This window comes from Patagioenas fasciata, chromosome 15 (genome assembly GCF_037038585.1).
Source record: "Patagioenas fasciata isolate bPatFas1 chromosome 15, bPatFas1.hap1, whole genome shotgun sequence".
NCBI classification, from domain to species: Eukaryota; Metazoa; Chordata; class Aves; order Columbiformes; family Columbidae; genus Patagioenas; species Patagioenas fasciata.
This window is the reverse complement of record NC_092534.1, coordinates 2153421-2175796: the sequence shown is the minus strand read 5'-3', so window position 1 is coordinate 2175796 and position 22376 is coordinate 2153421. Positions and strand designations below refer to the sequence as shown.

Below are 22376 nucleotides of genomic sequence, written 5' to 3'. Positions count from 1 at the left end.
ACTCGGCCAGGCCCGTGTGCTGTTCTGACTGCCTGGCTTCTCTCTTAGGTGCTTGGCTTAGAAATGGGCTTTGTCCTGATGTCTTACTGTTAAATGTCCATGCCAGTCCTGTAACAACTTCTTGCAAACTCTGATACTTGTTCCAGTCCTGTTGGATCGCGGGCCCAACCTCCGTGGCTTGTTCTGAGCAACGGATGCAGCGGCACAGGCCGCAGTGCAAACAACGCAGCGTCACCCTTGGTGTGAGCTGAGTGTGGTGAACTGGAGAAAACAAAGGCAGTACATGCTTGGATCTCTTTCTGTATTAGACACAGATGGTATTTTTTGTGGTTTTGTGTTAAGTTGTAGTAAACATCCCTGAAAAGAATTTTTTCTTGGAATAATTCTTGCCTTTAGTGTGTGACAAAAAAGAAAATGAATGCTCCAGTAACACGTGTGAGGAAAAAAAGGGGCATTTCTGTTATTTCTTACTGTATTCTACTGGTACTTATATTGATAACCAGATTTTTCAGAATGTTTCTCATTCACTTTCTGCAGTACTTTTAAAAATAAGTGATCATTAGCTTTCAGGATGCTGAATCAGACATTAGTGAGCACATTTTGTAACTTACCTCAATTGCGTGGCACAGCTCAGGTGTGTGATTTTTTAATTGCTTTATTAGCACTATGAATCTATGCAGATAACCAGTTTTCATAATAAAACCGTAAAACATTACTGATAAAAATGTAAGTTGTCCAAGTAATTTAGATGTACATGTTTATGATTAGTAAACAATGTATAACTGGAAGAGGAGAAAGATATATCCTAAGGGGAACTGTTGTTAAATACAGAGACGTGGAATTAAAACTTTCTTATTGCACTGAACTACTTTAACAAAAAACAAACAAAATAAGCCCACCCACTTCATAGGTGTTCTTGTCTTTGTGCTGGTAGATTAGTCTAATATATAAATAATATGTTTTTTAGCAGTATTTCCATGAGAATAAGCTATAACTTTCCCTCATCCTTCAATAGGTCACTCTGGGGGCTTGTACAAGAGGGCAGGAATTGGAGCCTGTTGCTTTTTCCCCTTCTCCTTTTCACAGATCTCTAGGATGATTTTTCCCAGGTGGGTTTTTTTTAATATAGCAAAGGCCAATGCACTGTGGCTGTTTGCTGGGTACCAGAGCTGAGCCCCTCGCTGAGCCCACTACCCCGGGGGTTCCTCGGTGAGCACCACATTCCATGGCCTTCATTTGAACAACTTCCGCTTGATCCTTCCTGAAAATTCAGGAGGTGGAAATTGAAACCCCTCGGCAGCACTCCTGAAAAATCATGTAGTGTTGTTCAGCATTCATGCTACATGTGCGATTCATACGCCACGATGTATATTGCAGCACCAGAGCTTGGGGGCCCACTGTTCTTGGTTCCTTGAGGCCAACAATGCGTGAGCTGCCTGTGTTTGGCCATGACCGCACAGCAGGGCCATGTCTGCCTCAAACAGGGGTACTTGTGGTGCCAGACTTCCCTGGGGGTGTCATCTGGGCTGCCAGCTTTCCTTCGTATTTATGTTCCTTTTCTTACCACTAAGAACACAATGAAAATAGGTGAGTAATGTATTTGCTGATTAATTAGACCCTTTCTGAAACTCTGTGTGCTAGAAAAGTATTAGGTTAATGACCCTGTGAGAACAAATTTAAATAAAGATTGGAGGAACTGAAACAAGATTGACTTGCCCGGGCATTTTGTGAGAACATTCTTTATTCTCTCTCTTTTTTCTTTCAGTTTATAAAACCTTTTTTTACGCACTTGGAAATGTTTCAGTGGATTTTATGGATCACAGCAATCCCAGGTGGGATAACGGGAAGACAAGGATGCTGAGGAAGAGGGAACAGATCATTCTGCCAGAGCCCAACTGTCGCATGCAGGGAGTGTGGTAGGTTCCTCTCATCCATTTTTTGTCCAATGCACCTTATTCATGAAAGCAGCAGTTTTCAGTCCATGCTAAGCATGTGTCAGTGCCACATACTCTTTCCAGTGACACTGGAGACCCGTCTGTCACATTTGTTATAGGAACACCATGCATTTCCAGGGCACTTTTTGTTTCATGTGGTTCCTCTCCATAATGCCACAACTCAAAAATCAGCAAACATTCAGGGAAGTTCTGAGTGCTTGTTTAAATTTTTGGGGGATCCTTTGTTCGACTGCCCCGCAGGTTTGCCCTGTGACTTGCGCAGCATGTGGGCAGCTCCTGGATCAGCGATCTGCAGACAAGTCCTCTGCAGTCACGCCAGGAATGTTCCTTTGGGCAAAATGCAATCTTAAAGCAGTAGAAAACTTCACTTAAATCCATGTTGAGTGTGTCTGGTACAGGACAGACATTTCTTCACCCAGTTTAGGAGCTGGAAAAGCACTAGCCATTTGGTAAAAGTGATCGTCAGTCATTACAGCGGCACAGCTTCTGAACGGGGAGCAAACTGGTTTGTTACCAGTTCCCTGCTGGCTACTGAGGGTGCCTTTAATCCCAAGGCTGACAAGGGTGTTCTTTGTTTATTAGTTTTTTAATCTGGCTGACCATAGAAGTTACTTAGGAATAGTTGCTGGAAGTGTGAAGGTGTGTTTTTTGTGTTTTTCTGGTCCCTACAGAGTACAGGAGTACAGAGTACAGGAGTACAGAGTACAGGTATTAAATTCCACACCCAGGACCTGCCTATATTAGCATGAGCTTTTTTTTTTTTTTCACTCCTAGATGAGCCTTCCCGTAATACAAATAAAATATGTGAGGTCAAAGTTGTTCTTTGCTCTATAGCTGATTCATCTAGAGATAAAGGTAACACATCATGTGTCTGAAAACTGTTTCTCCCTGTCCTTTTAGTGTGGTGTTATTGTGATCCAGGCCAAAAGCAAGCAGATTTTAATTCGTGGAGGGAAGGAGACTGGACACCTTGGAGATCAAATAGAAATAAAGCAACGTGTTCTATAGCAGGTAACACGAAAAGGACTTGTTGATTTACTTCCTCTGTGAGCTGAGGAGGAAAGGCTGAGGGAGCTGGGGCTCTGGAGCTGGAGGAGACTGAGGGGGGACTCATTCATGGGGATCAATATGGAAAGGGGCAGTGTCAGGAGGACGGAGCCAGTTCAGCTCCCCGTCGCCGAGGGGCGCAGCTCTGCGCACAGCCCTTCGGGGGATGCCCACGGCGGCAGCCACGGCACCGGCGCTGGAGGCGGGACCGGCACCGGCGCACCGGGAGGAGCCGCCGGCGCGGCGGGTGCTGGTTGGTGCCGGTTTCCGCGGTGCCGGCTCCTGAGGTGCCGGTTCCCGAGGTACCTGTTTCTGAGGTGCCGGTTCCCGCGGTGCCGATTCCCGTGCTGCCGGCTCCCGCACTGCCGGTTCCCGCACTGCCGAGGCAGCCGGCGCGGCCACGCCGCCCCGCAGGCAGGTGAGGGGCCGGGAGGCCGGGAGGCCGAGGGTTCGGGGCCGCGGTGCGGCTCTGCCATGACAGCAGCGGTCGGTAGGGCCGGGGTCGCCGGGGCTGGAGCTTGCTGGAGGGTGTTTTCTGCGGGCACCTGTCCTGGAGGACTCGCCCTAACTGTCTGACAGACGACGGCGGTTTATTAGTGCTCGTTGGAGTGATAGAGCTGTTGAGGCTGGGTTGCACAATTGCTTGGGGATGGACTCAGCTCCTGCTGTCCGAGAGGTCAATGGCCTGACCTCGCTGTCAGCCCTGCTGCAGAACGTCTCTCGGCTTTATCACCGTGTTAGTCACGTAGAAGCCTCCACTGTCTCCAGCTGGAAGGGTTGGTCCCATGGGACTGATGGCCATGTCCTTCCCCGTGGGTCCAGCCAGGGTGCCACGGTTCAGGCTGTGAGCTGGTGCACCAGCCTTGCTGAGATCTCCAGCTTGCAGCGTGACATCTGCTTTAGCTTCGGCATAGGCTGTGTTGGAGTCTGCTAGCAGTGAATGAGTGTGGCACTGCATCTCTGAGTAGCGGGGCGTGAGTTTTGTATGTTATGATAGGTAACAGGAAGCCAGATGTTCTTTTGTATGAAATAGGTGAGAAAAGTCTCAGGTTTAAGTATTCATGTTCTTCGTGGTCAATCATACTGTCACTCCCTCAAAACACACAGACTTACTGTTTAAATACTACTATCTCTTTCTTCAGTCTCAGCATTACTTTTTTTTTCTTCATGCCCTAACCTACAGAGGTTGAAACGTTTCTATGCAGAAGATTAAATATACATCGAAAAGCAAAATCTTTACATCTAAGATTTTATTCCTGAATCTCAGTCCCTTAGTAATAATGCTCTGTGAGCTAAAGAAACTCACATTCTGTGGCACTGCATGGAAGCTGTGCCAGCTTCTGCGTCCTCTCACCTGCTGTCCACTTTACTCTGCCCTGGTGAGACCGCACCTGGAATATTGTGTCCAGTTGTGGCCCCTCAGCTCCAGAAGGACAGGGAACTGCTGGAGAGAGTCCAGCGCAGCCACCAAGATGCTGAAGGGAGTGGAGCATCTGCCGTGTGAGGAAAGGCTGAGGGAGCTGGGGCTCTGGAGCTGGAGAAGAGGAGACTGAGGGGGGACTCATTCATGGGGATCAATATGGAAAGGGGCAGTGTCAGGAGGATGGAGCCAGGCTCTTCTGGGTGACAACCAGTGACAGGACAAGGGGCAATGGGTGCAAACTGGAACACAGGAGATTTCACTTAAATATGAGAAGAAACTTGTTCCTGGTGAGGGTGTCAGAGCCTGGCCCAGGCTGCCCAGGGAGGCTGTGGAGTCTCCTTCTGTGCAGACATTCAAACCCGCCTGGACACCTTCCTGTGGAACCTCAGCTGGGTGTTCCTGCTCCATGGGGGGATTGCACTGGATGAGCTTTCCAGGTCCCTTCCAATCCCTGACATTCTGGGATTCTGTGTCCCCGTGGTCTCTGCTGGCCCTGGCTCTGCCAGCCTGGTCATGCTTTGAGCAACAGAACCAGCGGCTGGTGCCCAAGGGGTAATGGTTCACATGTGGGTGCTGTGTCCATCCATGCCCAGGTCGCCTGTGCTCAGCAGTGCAGTCCAAAAGGCACCTGCTCTGGGCTGAGATAGCGGTCAGTACTCCACGGAAAGCAAGTAATTTCAGTTTTGGTTTTGGTTTTTATGGGGTTTTGTTTTGCCTGTTTTTCCCAGAGTAAACATGTCAGGAGGACTTTTATTCTTGTCATGAAAGTGGTAAAGTGGTGAGGTCATAGAATCACAGAATGTCCTGAGTTGGAAGGGACCCCCAAGGCTCATGGAGTCCAACTCCTGCCCCTGCACAGGACACCCCACAGGTCACCCATGTGTCTGAGGACATTGTCCGGTCTCTTCTTGAACACTGTCAGGTTGGGCCGTGACACCTCCCTGGGAGCCTGTTCAGTGTCCAGCACCTCTGGGTGAAGAACCTTTTCCTCATGTCCCACTGACCCTCCCTGGCACATCTTCTGCCATTCCCTGGGCTCTGTCACTGTCACAGAGAGAAGAGCTCAGGACTCTACAGCAGTGTCCCCACTCACACTCTCTAATTGTGACTTGTGTAGTCCATTGCTTCTGTGTGTTCATCGTAGGATAGAACCTTAATGTACTAACATGTTACATTGCATTTTAATGTAGCTGCATTTTGTCTGAAAAAAAAAGTATTTAGTTTATGTGAAATTATTTGTGCAATGATTTGAGAACTGCATCTAAGAGTTAGGAGAACCCATGGCAAAACTGGTTCTCTTCTGACTAGTTCTCCACAGCCATTTTCCAGCTTCTTAAGTGATTTGCCAGAATATTGTGAATAGCTTTTGTTTCCCCTCAGGGTCATCTTAAATGCTGCTTGTGCAAATAGTAATGATGGGAAAATAATAGGAAGTTAAGCTAGAAATTGCAAACAGGACAATGTCTTTTTTTTTTTTTTTTAGTTCAACAGCAACTTTGTGTATCTTTAAAATCCTGTTTAAAATCTGAAATGACCATATGTGTCGTTTTCACGAGCTTTTCCTATTGAACTTGCAAATGAGACACCTGTAACTGATACTGCTCATTAAAATATAATTGGAAGGTCGCATTTAAACTGGATAGGTATCTGTTGCAAGTGCAGAAGAAACAAAGGTTTCTTTTAAGGCAAAATGTTAGAAGAGTCCTGGTAAACAGTGTCCCATGCCTCTAATAGACCTGGTGTGGTCGGCCACCTTCCCACTGAAAGCAGAAAACTAATTCCAAGCAGGTATTAAAAAACTGCTTTGCTTCCTTTTTTTTTTGTAACAAGTAATTTCCTTCAAATATTATAAGAGTAGCTGGCAATGTTGGCTAACAGACAGACTTAAAAAAATGTTTTGCAAAGCAAGATTTAGTCCTGCTATATGCAAAGAACACGATAGTCTGCAGTTCGGACATCTAGTCACAAGACGGACGTGCACTGATATGCAGTGATTCTTGCCTGGGCCTTTTTCTCTCCAAAATGGACTGTGAGCTACGTAGTATCTTTCAAGTGTTAAAGAAATAAAGCAGAATTCTGGTCAAGTTTTCTTATGCTTTCCTCTCTTTGCCAGGTATACTGGTCTTACCCTTCAATTCCCCATTTCTGATTTGGGTATTTATATATCTCTGATTATTCATCTTGAGCAAGTGTTCTTTATTTTCCCAGTGGATCAAGTCTGCAACTTGTGGTTGGAGTTAAAAAAAGCAATAAAGCAGCATACAAAGAGAGACTTGGTCGCAAAGGGGTCTCTGGGGAAAGGATTAGATAATGCAAAATGACTGTGATATCTACATCAGTCCATATGAATTGTGATCCCATGGGGCCTTTTGGTGGAGAAGCAGGGATTTTTGTGGTAGTCTGTGGAGACTGCTATGAATGTCACTAAATTAATGAAGTATCTGAACTTTCATCCACTGCCATTAAGCAGGACTAGGAAATACCTTCCTTCCTGAGCTGGAGCTGTTGGGAGAAACAACAGCATCGCATCTGTAACGGGGATGCTGTCGCTTTCTGCCTTTCCAACCCAGTTCTCTGTCCTTTGCAGATGATTCCTTAGCGCTACCACATCTCGTCTTTAACTAGAAAGATCTTTTGTAGCAGAGGCACAATTTACGCTGCTGAAGTTGATTGAATGTCTAAAATAACAAAGGTGATGTTGGCAGCTGTAGCTGACCCTGCTGACATCAATTAAAGGCTGGTTGGAGGTGCCGTTGGCCAGCGCAGGCAGGGTACTTGGGCAATACACATAAAAGGTCAGTGACTTTCACTTCCGTGTATGATTCACTCTTGTTTCATTGCTAATAAGTCAATTAAATATAATTTTTTATTGAGTGTAGTGTTTGCTTAACATCAATTCCCAGGCTCTCTAGATGTTCTGGGAGGCTTTCCTGGTTTGTTGCAGCAGTGTTGGAACTGCTTGGATTGAGATAACAGGAGAGAACAGGAACCGAACTGCTGGAGTAGCACATCATCCAGTTTTAACTCTGGTCTGTCTCTCAAACTCACTTTTGGCTTCCAGAAATCAATATGATTTGTTTCATTGTGAAGCCGTGTGGAACGTGTTAAACAGGACAAGGATTCATGAATAAAAATAACTCAGGTAACAGTGAGGCTCTGTCCGAGTCATACCCTACAAAACTAACAGATCTTCACGGAAGTAGAGCCTGTTTAACCTTCCGAATTTGTTCTTCCCCAACTTCTATTCCGGTCATTCAATACTATTAAGTCAACTGCGATGTAGTTCTGGAATTTACTGTTTCCACTCCTCTTTAAGATTTGTGTAAGTGGACTTTATGTACTTCGTGTTACTGAGGTTACAGGTAAAGGACTCAAATGTCTCAGCAGCTTTCCTGGAACTCAGCACCAGGACGTAGTGCTGTTTTAGCAAGGCGTTCGTGTTTGTTTGATTTGTATTCTAAACGAGGATTAGTCTCTATAGCAGAGAATAACCTGGGCGGGTATGGATGAAGCTCACATGGAACGCGTTGTCAAGGTTGTTGGTCTGTGACGTGAGGGCAGTTATTTTTTCTGGGAAATGATCCAGAAGCATGAGGCTGCACTGCTTGGAGTTTCCTGTTCTGTATTATCATAGTGTGTGTCTCCACCTATCCTGTAACATATCAATGATTACTAAACCCACTGATCTTAAACCCTTCTGTTCTTCAGAGGAGGAAGACAAGATTTGTCTAGTTGCTTGTTGAAATCCAAAATGTCCAACAAACAGGCACCGCTCTGCAAAGGGGAGATTCGCCAGCCTCCTGCTTTCTGTGCGTCTTTCACAAATGACCTCTGTTTTCCAGCTTTTTGTTTGGAAAGTAACTTTTAGAATGGAAAGCTAAGTATAAATGTCACAGCTTTTCCTGGAGCTATGGTTCACTGCATCCCGTCACAGGTCAAAAGAAGGAAGAAGTGGTTTAGCTTGAGCATTACCTGCTTTGGGTTCTTTCCAACGAACTAGCACTGGTCAGGAATAAACTACCAGTCCGTGAAAGCCCAAACTAAACCTGTGATGTAAGTGTCGGATTTGGTAAGAGTTTGTCACGATCTTTGGGCTTGGGATGGAGGAAGTGGGTGGGTTGGCGTGTCACCCGCACCCCTTGGCATGTCACCTGTCTGCTTGGAGTCACTACAGCCTCAGACAAGAGATATTATATATGGGTTACCCGTGTTCATGTTCTTGCTCACTCCAGATGCCTCAAGGTTTGGGATCTAACGCTTTCAGATAGCAAGAGAAAAATTTCTGTTCTTTTCAGGAATGAAATGCAAAGATTTGAATTTGTCTCAGCGTACGTGGGGAATTTATTTAAAATCCTTATAGCTTGGGTAGTGGAGGAAAAACAGAGTGGTGTCAGATGCTGGATTCAGCGTTAGACTGTAAATATCCCTGTGGATTTTCGTAGAAATCCTTACATAAAGCAAGACTCCAAGGAAATGAAGTGGATAATGATGGAACCTATAGACTGTCTTCAGCTTGAGTGTCTTAGCAAGTCTTTCTGGATATGCCTAGAGGTCTCTAAAATGAGTAAGAGAAAGAAGTGAGGGATGTATTTTTCAGCCAGACTGATCTGTTTATTCTGGTTGGCTGCACTTCAGCAGGCTGGAAGGTAGAGCTCGCTTCTGGGTAATGCTGATTCTACACAACCTGTACGTTTCCATCACAAATCCCTTCTCTCTCCAGTTGGAGTGAGGACCAGGCAAGTTGTGGGGCTGTTCAGATGGGTGCTCAGCTGAGGCCGAGTGAATTGGGTCCCCAGGAAACCAGTTACAAATAGAGAAATATAATTTTGCACATTCTTCAGAGGGAACTGCCTGAGAACTTTCTTCCCTCGAAAAAGTAATCTTTTCCTCTCCAGCTTTTCATTACAGTTTGAAATGTAAAACACTTTTGTGGGGAAAAATTAGTTTTCCAAGCGACTCTTTGCAGAAGAGCGTGATTATCTTTTTCAGGAATTGTTCCCATGCTTTTTAATTGAGTATAAGGACAGAATGTGCTAATTCCTGAAGAGTTTGCATAGAACTTCTAACCTAGTTCTCAAAAGATCATTAAGAGCTCAGTGGTTCCTGTCAAAAGAAAATCTACCTCTCAGGAGTTTTTAAACTTCCCATGACTTTTATGAAAGAGCCTTAGATTCCTGGTGCACTTACTGGTTTTCTTTGGAAATAAGGGGCTCTGCTAATTGCTTTTCTGAGTACACGAGAGTCTCACTCTGTCTCTGTAGCTGTGAAATTGTTGCCTGAAAAACAAAACAAAAAGTTTTACCTAGAAGAGACTATGTCTGTAGTTTCCTGTTGGCAATGATCACATTCCAGTATTTACAGAAGGGATGGGTGATGCACTGTATATTCAAATTGCCTCGTGTTACTGGGTATTTGCTGGGATGTGGGCCTCACAGCTGCCACGTCACACTATCGTGAAAATGTAGATGATGTAGAGAGCAGTGTAGGGGAAAGGGACCTGGGGGTCCTGGGGCCAGCAGGCTGACCATGAGCCAGCACTGGGCCCTTGTGGCCAGGAAGGCCAATGGTACCTGGGGTGGGTTAGAAGGGGGTGGTCAGTAGGTCAGAGAGGTTCTCCTGCCCTTCTGCTCTGCCCTGGGGAGACCACACCTGGAATGTTGTGTCCAGTTGTGGCCCCTCAGTTCCAGAAGGACAGGGAACTGCTGGAGAGAGTCCAGCGCAGCCACCAAGATGCTGAGGGGAGTGGAGCATCTGCCGTGTGAGGAAAGGCTGAGGGAGCTGGGGCTCTGGAGCTGGAGGAGACTGAGGGGTGACCTCATTAATGTTTACAGATATATAAAGGCTGAGTGTCAGGAGGATGGAGCCAGGCTCTTCTTGATGACAACCAATGATAGGACAAGGGCCAATGGGTTCAAACTGGAACACAGGAGGTTCCACTGAAAGATGAGAAGAAACTTGTTCCTGGTGAGGGTGTCAGAGCCTGGCCCAGGCTGCCCAGGGAGGTTGTGGAGTCTCCTTCTGTGCAGACATTCAAACCCACCTGGACACCTTCCTGTGGAACCTCAGCTGGGTGTTCCTGCTCCATGGGGGGATTGCACTGGATGAGCTTTCCAGGTCCTTTCTAACCCCTGACACTCTGGGATTCTGTGATGTTCTCAGTAAAATGTAGGACTTTGAATTCAACTGACCGCCTTGTGTTTTTGTGCAAATCTCCTTGCAGGTGACTGTGCAAAAGCTGGGCAGTGTTTTATAGCTGCAGGATTTCCAACTCTCTTCCAAGATCTGTGGATGTGTAAGTGCCACAAAAGTAATTCAAGAACTTCTTTTGGCAAAACAAGAAGATTCGGACAAGCCTTCAGAAACTAGATGCTGCACAATTATCCATTTTGAAGATGCTTTTCTTCATGTGATTCTTCTGTTGCTGCAGTAGAAGGTGCGAATAAAAACTGCTGCAGACACAAAAGTTGGTTGGGATTGTACCATTAATGCGATTCAGCTCTGCTTTTCTAGGAGTGGAGCTGAGATAGAAACAGGTTCTGATGGGTTTTGCCGCATGTTCTTTATAATTTATTTTTTTGTCCTTAATTGTTGGATAGCTTGCCAGTTGATTGAACTTGTCAAGGTGCCTTTAAGAACAGCTGCTAAAAATGGCTTTCTTTTCAACTTTCAGTATGACTTTTGATTAATTACAAGAACTGCCCGTTTAACTTGGGTTCTGTTTTTCTGATATAAGGTTCCCTTTTCACTGACTTACCTGGAATTCCGTTTGTTAAACTCTGACAAAGTCCGGTTTGCTTAAGACTAGAATGGAGCGCTCTGTGAGAAACACAGCTAAAACCAAAACCGTTGACAAGATCGAGACGTTAGGTCATTGGAGGAGCCCTCCCTAAATAAAAAACCTTCAAGTGGGACTCCAGTTCCTTAGGTTTGTAGAGAGCTTCCTATAGAGAAACATTAGCTCCTGTTTTACCCGCAACATCTGGTGAACCCTAATTTCCTGATGGTAAAATAGCACTAAGTTAGAAGTTTTTCTGACTTATATTGTTTCGTGATATTTGTTAGCAGGGTGGCAAAATTTTCTAAGATGTTAAAATGAAGTTATTTTCAATTTGTATGTACGTGCATCTGTTTTGTAATTAGGTCTGTAATCAGTCTTCCCATCAAGCTGTAGAGACAAATATCAGGAAGATTTCGTCCTTCAAACTAAGGACTTGCCATGTCTTATCATTACAATGAAGCCTTTGAAAATCCAGACTATCACTTCTCAGAGACACTGGAAATTGATAGAAGGTGAGTTTATTTCATTTTTCTATTGTGACTGTGCCGTAGGAAATGAAATTCTCTGTTGGTATGCAGGAGAAACTCTTTCTCCAGAGTTTCAATTTGTGGAATTCTTTTAATCCCTCCTTTATGCTTGTGTTCGCAGACACAGTTTTTTAAAGCTATTATCAGGAAGGCGGCATTGAACAGCAATAGCATGTTTGCTTTTACATGTTGGATGAATTAATCAGTTAAATGCATTTTAGGATTTATGGCATAATATCATGGACATTTTTTAGTTCCAGTCATTTTCACAAGATGCTATAACCTTGGATGTCCTGGTTTTCCAAGGAGTTATTCCTGTTTAAGTAGAGCCTCAGCCAGCTTCAGGCGGAGAAGAGTTTCAGTCTTTCTAGTTCCGTTGATGACCAGATCAGAATGATGACGTTGGAGTTCTAAATACAAAATACCTCTCAATAGCAGTGTTTGTTTTGTAATGTACTGAAATGTGATGATAATAAGTAGCAATTTATTAAGAATATCTATCGAGAGTTATTGTGGCACTCGAGGTTTTCCTTTTTGTTTCTCGCACAGGAGGAGTTCTCAAAAGAACCTGTTCCCTCACCAAAGCCCTTACGACTCCTCACTGCATGTTTCCTCCGGAGAACACAGTGGAAGAGGACAGAATTACCCTCTGGCTGTACGAATGGCCTCCATGAGGCATGGCTCTGAATACAGCAGAGATTTACCGAGAGTTAATGTCCTAAGCAGAAGTCCATATGGAAAATCCACGGGTATGTAATTTCTCATATGAACAGCTTACAGAAAAACCAGAACAAATAATGCTTTACTCTGTGCTGAGGGAGTCGTGCAGCTCTGGAAAGCTCAACCCTGTATATATTTGTACTTGGGAGGAGTGGAGCTTTTTCACTTTTATTTTCTTGGAAATAGTTCAGATGTTCTATTAACAGATACATGGACTGTCTGTTGTACTCGCAGATCGGTAAATACTGACTTGAGTAAGTCATTGGACGCGAAGATGGATGCTCGAGTGAGATACAGGAGTTCTGTTAATAGGGTATCTTGCTGTGTTTGCAGTAGAGTGTGTTTGGTCATTAGGGCTGATATTCTGTGTGTGTAAATAATCTATGTGACTTTCTTCTTCCCTTCAACAGATAATCTTTCCTTTGAGCCTGAGCCAGAGCTGGCACTCAGCCTACCTTCTACCTCCCATCTGCTGGATCGCCCCGATACCCGCGGAATTTCCGCTGTGTCAGAAGGTAAGACAGAAGGATTGCGGTGCATCAGAATATTGAATGGCAGTCTCGCCCTCCATAAAATAATAAATATTTAAAAGCTTTCTGGCTCGGGTATGAAGATCTTCATGTAACAAAAAAGAAACACAAACCATAACTTTTCTTTTACTGTCCTACATCGTTGTAGCTGATTTTTTTCAGTATCTTTCTGAAGGTGATGGTCTTTGTTGCTTGAGCAATGAAAGATATAATGCCTACCCGTTTTATCCCAAACTCCCTATAAGTGGGTCAACATTAAGCAAATTTACACAGTTATCTGAAGAGACTCATTGTAGGAGGAAGTAAGGGGAGGACAGGATGCATTTTGGAGACTGCCTTCAGTGGATTTTTCACTGTGTTGTCTCAGTGTAAATTCTAGATTATCCTAGTAACTAGAGATTTATATTCACTAAAATACAGAGGGACTGGAGTAATGTAATCTAGGTTCTGGTTTAGGCAAGTGTTGCAGTTTATTGTTCATGTTCTGGGTAGGAACTGTTCCTCCCAGATCGTATACTTTTTCCTCGAACAATCAATTCAGTTCCTCTCTGCTACTTCTGGAATATAATTAACAGTTCTGTTCTGGACTCGTTACCTAGATGCATTGAAAGAACTGTCTCTCCATGCCCCCAAGTGAGGGATTCTTGCTTTTCTTCTCTTTTTCGTCTTTAAGAACATGGTCTTTAAGTTAAGATCTGATTCGGCAAAATCCTGGATTCATATTAAAAAGCAACAATTGTATTGGTACCTGGAAATGCTTCACTCCATGAGTGACCATAGAAATGGAGCATTTCCAAACATTAACTGTCATATGTAGGTTTTAACCCCTGCTAGGAAGCAGAGAGTGCATTTCCAACACAGTCAACTTAAGGATAGATGTCTGGGTGCTGTGAGGTCCAGAAGTCCCTCCACAGGGAGGCACAGATGCTTCTCTTTTCTGCATTCTTTTTAAGTGCTACAAAGGAAGTTGAATTCAAGTGGAAATGCCACTAAGATTAGGGGACCGTCTAAATAGTAACTATGGTGAAGCAGCCTGCAACGTGTGCGATAATTAACTGGCTCGTCAGTCTGTTGCGGCCTTCCCCACTGGCCTGGGCAGGGCAGGCCAGGAAAGCTGGGGCTGAGCTCACCTGCTTCACAGCTGAAAGGTGGATTGTTTAAGGATTATAGTCACTCTCAGAATCAGAGAATCCCAGAATGTCAGGGATCAAGCAATAGCCAGGATCCTTTATATTGCAGCTCTTTGTTTTAACATTAAAGAAGCATCAGAAAAGTGGTATTTCTTTTTTAACTATCAGTATAGTACTACTTACATCTGTATTAGAGTACTGATGAAACTGAGGATATTCTGGGGAGTATTATTAAGTCTCAGAACTTGCCACATCTTAGTAGCAGTGGAAATGGGGAATATTATTATATCCATTTCAGATTTTGTATAAGAATTACTGTATTATTATCCCCAAATTTGGATTTTTCCTGGGTTTTATGCAGAGGAAAAGTTAGTTGGAGATCTTGCCAGTATGTCCACCAGTGAAAGGATTAAAGCAATCCAGAAGATGCCAGAGAACATGAAAAAAAAGAGAGAAATCAGGTAAAAAGAAAGCTTTATCTGTTTAGTTTTATGAACACTATAGTTTCAACATCTAGCTATTGAGTATGGGGGGTTGTCATCTGCTCAGCTTTGGTTTGTCACTTTAAAAGGGCTGAAAGTACTTTTTGATGCACTTTTAACATCTTGCAAGGGAAAATAGTTTAAAGCTGGTTCATCATCCTTTCTCTGGATGAGGAGAATCTCTCATGATAATACAAAACAGAATATCAAGACCGTGAGATTTCATTACGAATGATGACTTGTGCTTACTTTCCAAAGGAAACTTGGATGTTGGCCATGGAAAAAGGAGAGAGACCACATGGTCTCAACCATCCTTTTGTCTCCTCACACAATATATTTCAGTTTTGTTCCCAGAGTGAGTTGGTGGAGGGGTTAGACATGCTGTCGTAGCATGGACAACCACCATGGTATCAGCTAAGAGGAAAAGAACCAGCATGATCATGTTTTATTAGCTCTGTTTATGTGCGAAGCTGCATTTGCAGCAGGTCAAACACTTCTTGTTTTAATTACAACCTGTACTACAATGCTGGTCACCCCCTGCCCTGCTCTTCCACAGGAATAAAGTTCTGAAAGAAATAACAGAGAAATCACGGCGGGGCAGAGCTCAGCTTTCCTGCTGCACACAGTGGCTGCAGGCACCAGCACTGGTAAGTGTCACAGCCTCTGTCTGTCGCAGTAAAGCGCTTCAGCTGCCACGTTATCTCTGTCTCCAGAGGTATCTGCTACCTTGCTTTATGTTACTTACGAAAGAAACAATTAATTGCTACAGTGTTCGTTAATAATGACTTGCATTGTGATAGCACTTAGGAACGCCAGTTAAGCATCGTAAGTGGGGGAAATCTGTTATCATCAAAACGGAACTGTAAGAACTGTGAGTGTTTATGGTGGGACTTTGAGTCCCATTGAAGACTGGTTGCTGACATTCCTTTCTCCTCTTTTGCACGTCAGTCATTTCGGAGATTTGGAAACAGCTTGGCAGAATATTTTCACCTACTGCGGTTGTGGCACAGGACTCTGAAGATCATCGGTGCAGAGTTTGGAACAAGTGTTCTTTCTTATTTTATTTTCTTGAAGTGGCTGCTGACTTTCAACCTCTTCTCATTCCTCATAAACTTCGGTTTCATCACAATCCCTCAGTTTTTTGCAGCAGAACCAAATAACGTTTCATTCACGGGTCTGGAGCTGTTCACTGGAGCTGTAAGTATGTAACAACAGATTTATATTGGCACTGTCTGCAACAGATCTACTTTAAAAACTCATGACAGTGAAAAAGCATTTCTTATGAAGCGGTGGAGTTAGGATTTTCAATGACTAGGAATAATGTTTAGTACATATTTGAAAAAGAAGCTGCAGCAAACTGATTTGGTGAGATGAATGGAACTTATTCTGATGCATTCGTTTCACTGTAAACAGTTGCTGTGTTCAGCAATATTTCAAGACTTTCACCACTCTTTTTCTGAAAGACACCCAAAAGAAGCCAGGATTGCCCAAAATAGCCACAGTAGTCTTCAACAAAACATCTTTTCAATGCCAATTTTCCTCTGAAAATACAGTGCAGATTTCCATCTGTGATCCTGGGAATTGTAGTTATTTCCAAAGCTTTATTCTTCCAAGGGGCACACGGATCTTTCTGTGGCAACTGGCTGAACTCCCACTGGGGCTTGGAAATAGGAGGATCGTTTTCATTGTGGGAACTTTACATTCGGGAAATAAAGACCCAGACTGGTTTTAAGGGAAGATTTTTCCCTGCTCTAATTTGACTTGTGTTAATCAACTGAGTGATGAGAGGATGACTTTGCAGTAAAAAATATGTCAATCTTATTGATGTTAAAGGATTTCTCTAGTTAACAAACAAGTCTCTGCTCTTACTAATGCTTAGTTGAGAAACGATCTTTCTGGAAGGGAAAGATGTCAACCTTTTCCTTCTAAAATTGCTCTTAAAGTTTGACTTTGCAAAGTACAGTCACCATTGGAGGAGTTCAGCTATAACTCTAGTGTTGAGTATCACATGTTTCTTTCCCAGTTGATATGATTTGTGAGTACAGAACCTTGCTCCTAAGAGAGAAACAATCAAGCCTTTCCCACTTCAGGAATTTTCAGAAAAGACCAAATCCTGCAAAGGTGTTGAATGCTGACGACCATCCCACATGAATCTTAAGGATACAAGTAATTCGTGTATCTCCAGAAGCCCTCAAAACTATGGCAGATTTTAGCTCAGAGGAGGAAAACAAAGGGTCTGATATTTAACAATTGAATCACACCTGTGATTTCACAGTAGGGAATGGGGCAGCTCCCACCTCCACTAATTGGCCTTCAGATGATGATAATTCCCACTGTATGCAAACGTTCTGAACAGTGTCCGTATCTTTCCAGGGTTATTTTCAACAAACTGTACTCTACTATGGCTTTTACACCAATGCTACAATCAGTAAAATAAAGAATGGTCCATCTTACAACATGCAGCTGGCTTATATTTTCACTGTTGGAATATATTTTGCCATCTGTTTTCTTATCTTGTTGCTCAGGTAAAGTAACTGAATATTCTTATTTCACTTATATTAAAAGGGGGGGAAAAAATCCCACCAAAAAACCCACCACCCTGTAGATGGTTGGCAGTAATAATTACCTGGGTGGCTTTCTGTAAGTCCTGCTTTCCAGGTCTACTGTTTAAATAGAAGCTCTGCTCAAAAGACTCCCAAAAATCAAGTCTCCCAAAATCAAGACTTTTATTAGACAAAAGAAGAATAACTGCAAAATAGTAAGGGACAAGTAGAGGATCCCAGTTCACGCCGGTGAATATTGTGATCCCCCTTTTGTAGCTGTTGCTCCTCATATCTTCTGGTATTGATGTGGCCTTCCAGAGGTGAGCGCTGGCAGCCACTATTAGGAGGAGGAAATGTGAGGGTTGCTTCTTACATAGAAGTTTATTTTCCATGACTTATGTGACATGCTCACATGGGCCCAGCAGCCTTGGGATGGGATAGAAAAACCAACGAATCTCCCTTCTTGCCCTGCTGTACAGGCTTTGATGTGTTTCCCCATTACACATCTCGCTAATTTAATTTTCATTGCAGCATGGCAAAATCCTTCTGCAGGAACTTCATTAACCCCCAGACATACTCTGGAAACGCCATCCGGCTTCTCTGCACTTGGGACTTCAACATAACGAACGAAAAAGCCGTGAAGCTGAAACAAAAGAATCTCAGCACACAGATAAAGGTACAAAACACAGGAGGTACAGAAAAGTAGAAAGGTGCAAAACTAGAATGTGTGAGTCCCTCTACCAGAGGCTTAATTCTGCACACAAACCTGTGAGTCTCAGTGACTCGAGCATGCCAGTTCTGCTCCTCATAGACTTCAGTCTTCCTGACTGTTTGGTTTAATTTGGTTTGAGCTCCTGGAGCTCATTTAGCTGCTTGTTTTTCTGTTCTCTTTAAGCTACATATAAATATTTGTATGCTTCTGTTCTGCTGAAAGAACCCCTGTGACTATTAAATGTTTTCCAAACAGAACACTTCATCTGGTTTTCCTTCCTGCTTTTAGACCTAAACAAAAGACAGGCTTGTAATATTATCTGTAAAATGCAGTGTAACTGTCAAGAGATAAGACTTTTAGGTTAGGAACACAAACTTGTCTAGTAAATGTTCCCAGGATATTATTTTGCCCATATTCTAGAGAAATAATCTTCCATTCAATCTAACTTTATGCTGTTGACTAAGGAGTTGTTTCCTTGCAGGAAGACCTCATGGAAGTAAACCGAGAAGTTCTAAATCTTTCTGTAAGGGAGAGACTTGTTCGTATTGTTATTCACCTTGTTTCTTGGGCTGCCTCGCTGGGCACAGCAGTGGCCGCTTGTGCCGGTGTTTACTTCCTCTCCATTAATAATGCAAAGGTAAGGACACATTTTGCAGTCCAGTTTGGGAGATGCGTTTTTCCACCTGGTATCTTACGCCGAGTGCGAACGGGGCTCTGTTCACTATCAGGACTGTAGGGAAGCGGAGCTGCTGTTTCCACCAATGCAAACACAAGTTCTGCTTGTACCTAAACGACCAGTTTGCAAAGACTCCTGGTGCTGGGGACTGTGGCAAGAGCACAGGACCTGAGGGGCCGGAGCAAATCTCCCTTCTCACCCCATCAGCTGCTTGCCTGGGCCCATGGCTGGCTCTGGGGGAGCGCAGCTGGTGGCCTTGAGAGCAAGAAGCAGCCTCAGCAAAGCCTTTCTCTACTCTCCCCAGGAGCTGCTTTGGGGCTGGTGCTTCCAGCCTTGGTCCCAGGTGACACGGGAAGGGGAGAGGGTCCCTGTGCTGCTGCACATGGGCCCATAAAACGTAATGGTCTCTAACCTGAGAACATCCAGGGAGGTTCCACGTGTCCAGGTGTCTTCCCTGTGGACACAACTTGATGCAGTATTTCAGTTAAGGCTCTAAGTTGTGGGTTTGTTTGTTTGTTTTCCCCCTCTCCAAGCTGTTTGTGAATTGGCATAAAAATGACCTTGAGAGCCAAGCTGCCACGTTGCTGCTACCTATTGTCACATCTCTCCTCAACACATTCATCCCGTTATTCTACTCCTGGCTTGGACACCTGGAGAGATTTCAGACTCCTGGATACCAGATATATGTCACCATTACAAGGTATCTGTTGCTGCCACCTCTTAGTGCTTTTTGCCTCAAGTTGTCTGACACTTATTTTGACACCAAGCTGTGTCTAGGTGGTGCCATGGGCAGTAGGAAGCCATGGAGGAGAATTCATCTTCTCCAAAGGCTCTTGTAGGCACTTCTCTCCATGTTTTGTTCGTTTTCTGTGAGCCCTCTGGAGTGTTACATCTCTGCAGGAGGTTGGGGTATGGTTCCCCCTCTCAATGAGGCACACTGTGACACTGGGCATGGTTTTGGTTTGTACCTTCCCTAGACGGCCCTGGGGCTGTTGCCACCCAGGAAAAGGAAGGGTAGAGGGGGCCAAGGACATCTCACTTCACTGCAGATACATTGAATGAACAGCATGTAACCCCTGGTGCCCCTTGGCCCCCGTGGAGCCCGCACACCCACACACCCACCGTCAGCCTGTTTAGCTGAGGCTGGTGCAAGTTGTGTCCAGTGCCCCATCTGCCAGGACACTGGGATGATGCTGCACCCAAGCTCTGGGGAGAGCTGCTGCTGGGGGGAGCTGTCAACACTCTGGAGGGCAGAGAGGCCCTGCAGGGGGATCTGGACAAACCGGAGAACCAGGCAATCACCAACAAGGGCAAGAGCCAGATTTTGCACCTGAGACACAGCAACCCTGGTTGTACAGACAGACTGAGCGATGAGATGCTGGAGAGCAGCTCTGCGGAGAGGGATCTGGGGGTTCTGGTTGATGGCTGGTTGAACATGAGCCACCAGTGTCCCTGGAGCCAAGAGGGCCCCGTGTCCTGGTGCATCCAGCACAGCACGGCCAGCCAGGCAGGGAGGGGATTGTCCTGCTCTGCTCTGCGCTGGGGCGGCCTCACCTGGAGCATTCACTGTGTGCAGAGCTGGGGACACAGGAGAAAAGGAGACAAAGCTACTGGAGTGTCCAGGAGAGGCTACCAAGTTGGTGAAAGCTTGGAGGGGAAGCCGTATGAGGAGCGGCTGAAGTCCCTGGGTTTGTTCAGCTGGAGCAGAGGAGACTGAGGGCAGAGCTCATGGGCTGCAGGTTCCTCAGCAGGGGAGCAGGAGGGGCAGGGCTGAGCTCTTCTCTGTGACAGTGACAGAGCCCAGGGAATGGCAGAAGATGTGCCAGGGAGGGTCAGTGGGACATGAGGAAAAGGTTCTTCACCCAGAGGTGCTGGACACTGAACAGGCTCCCAGGGAGGGGTCACGGCCCCAACCTGACAGTGTTCAAGAAGAGACTGGGCAACGTCCTCAGACACACGGGGTGACCTGTGGGGTGTCCTGTGCAGGGGCAGGAGTTGGACTCCATGAGCCTTGGGGGTCCCTCCCAATTCAGGACATTCTGTGATTCTCTGGTCCCGCTGCTCTGCAGGGCTGTTGTTGTGATAACAGGAGTTAAAAATGTGGAGTAACCAATGACCATCCTGCCATCATTCCCTCCAGTGAGCTTATGGACCTGCTGTCAGGGAAGTTACTCCTACTTTTTCTTTTCAGAAATATCATCCTGAAGATCTCAATTGTTGGAATACTGTGCTACTACTGGCTTAACGTTGTGGCTACATCACAGTCACAGGTAAAGTTTCAAAAATGCAAATCTTCGATGTAGAGTGCCAGGTTAGGAACCACTTGGATACAAGGCTTGCTCCAGCAAAGAGAAGTACATGTGTTGTCTTGGAAAGATGAATTTGCCATCCCAACTTTTTTTTATTATTATTTATTAGCATTATTTAGTTGTCTGTTTTTATGAGCATCTTTAGAGAAATGAACTGTAGGAAAAAATGAACCGCCCAACTAAGGTCTCAGCAGCTTTGCAGCATTGTTCAATGAGAGGTTAATTGATTAGTCAGGATGTTGGCAAAACTTTGATCTGTAGCCCAAGTTTCAGGTGCCCAAGAATTTGGAATCAATGTTAGAATCGCTTGATTTTTTTACTTCTAGCTATGCATTTTTATTTTTCTTCCTTCTGCTTCTTAAAGTGCTGGGAGACTCTGGTTGGCCAGGATATCTATCGTCTTGTTCTAGTTGACTTCATATTTTGTTTGCTTGGCTCTTTCTTTGGAGAGTTTTTGCGAAGGTGAGTACCACTTTTCTAATCTTGTTTTTATTCGTTAACCAAAGACACTAAAGACGTGATATTTCTTTTTCTTTTTCTCCAATGTGAAAAAACAAGTCCAACAGGAGCGTGACTGTGCCGCTACTCAAGCTTCCTGGGTGATCTCTAGCAGGCACAGTCTCTGGGTACATGCCCTGGGAATATTGTAGCTCCTCCTTAAGAGGAGGCTGGAGTGTGCCTCACTCTGCTCTCCCAGCGTGTCCTTTGTCCCTCTGGGAACAGAAAACCAGACAGGGAGGAAGCCACACTGCACCCCATAGATCTGGCTGGGGTGACAAGGGATCAGGTGTCTCAAGCGGCAAACCTTGCTTTTCTGCATATGCACAGACGTGCTGTTACCTTTCCTGGGTATGTCCCGCTGTCTTTTTTTTCCTTGTATAGAATCATTTGGTTGGAAGAGACCCTTAAGATCATCAAGTCCAACCATAACTCAGCCCTGGCACTGCCCCATGTCCTGAGAACCTCATCTCCGTCTGTCCAACCCTCCAGGGATGGTGATTCCACCACCGCCCTGGGCAGCCTGTTCAATGCCCCACAGCCCTTTGGGGAAGAAATTGTTCCCCACATCCAACCTCAGCCTCCCCTGGCGCAACCTGAGGCCGTTTCCTCTGCTCCTGGCGCTTGTTCCTGGGGAGCAGAGCCCGACCACCCCTGGCTCCAAGCTCCTTTCAGGCAGTTCAGAGATCAGAAGGTCTCCCCTCAGCTCCTGTTCTCCGGCTGAACCCCCCAGGTCCCTCAGCCGCTCCCATCACACTTGTGCTCCAGCCATTGGGCACACGCTGGCTCATGTTCAGCCACTGTCACCAACACCCCCAGGTCCTTTTCCTCCAGGCACTTTCCAGCTGCTCTTCCCTAGCCTGCAGCATTCATGGGGCTGTTGTTACCCAAGTGCAGGACCCGGCCCTTGTTGAACCTCAGACAATTTTCTCAGCCCATCGATCCAGCCGGTCCAGATCCCTCTGTGTGTCCTTCCCACCCTCCAGCACATCAACACCCCACCCAACCTGGTGTCATCTCCAAACTTACTGAGGGTGCACTCGATC

General features: G+C 45.1%; 1 protein-coding gene across 2 annotated transcripts in view; it reads left to right on the top strand.

Annotated features, from left to right (window-relative positions):
• The first annotated feature begins 1708 nt into the window (after positions 1 to 1708).
• The window catches only part of TMC5 (transmembrane channel like 5), a 31908-nt gene continuing 11240 nt past the window's right edge, over positions 1709 to 22376 (top strand). Inside the window, exons 1-15 of one of the 2 annotated variants that reach the window (XM_065850895.2) lie at positions 1709 to 1916; positions 2856 to 2966; positions 10646 to 10858; positions 11566 to 11715; positions 12280 to 12479; positions 12861 to 12965; positions 14472 to 14571; positions 15149 to 15239; positions 15541 to 15789; positions 16966 to 17117; positions 17667 to 17811; positions 18329 to 18484; positions 19057 to 19223; positions 20715 to 20793; positions 21197 to 21294. In XM_065850895.2, the coding sequence (XP_065706967.2) occupies positions 11642 to 11715; positions 12280 to 12479; positions 12861 to 12965; positions 14472 to 14571; positions 15149 to 15239; positions 15541 to 15789; positions 16966 to 17117; positions 17667 to 17811; positions 18329 to 18484; positions 19057 to 19223; positions 20715 to 20793; positions 21197 to 21294 (1616 nt within the window). In that variant the 5' untranslated portion in view covers positions 1709 to 1916; positions 2856 to 2966; positions 10646 to 10858; positions 11566 to 11641. Of the gene's footprint in view, positions 1917 to 2855; positions 2967 to 3227; positions 3421 to 10645; positions 10859 to 11565; positions 11716 to 12279; positions 12480 to 12860; positions 12966 to 14471; positions 14572 to 15148; positions 15240 to 15540; positions 15790 to 16965; positions 17118 to 17666; positions 17812 to 18328; positions 18485 to 19056; positions 19224 to 20714; positions 20794 to 21196; positions 21295 to 22376 lie in introns of those variants that run through there. The other variant, XM_071815317.1, reaches the window with a different exon arrangement.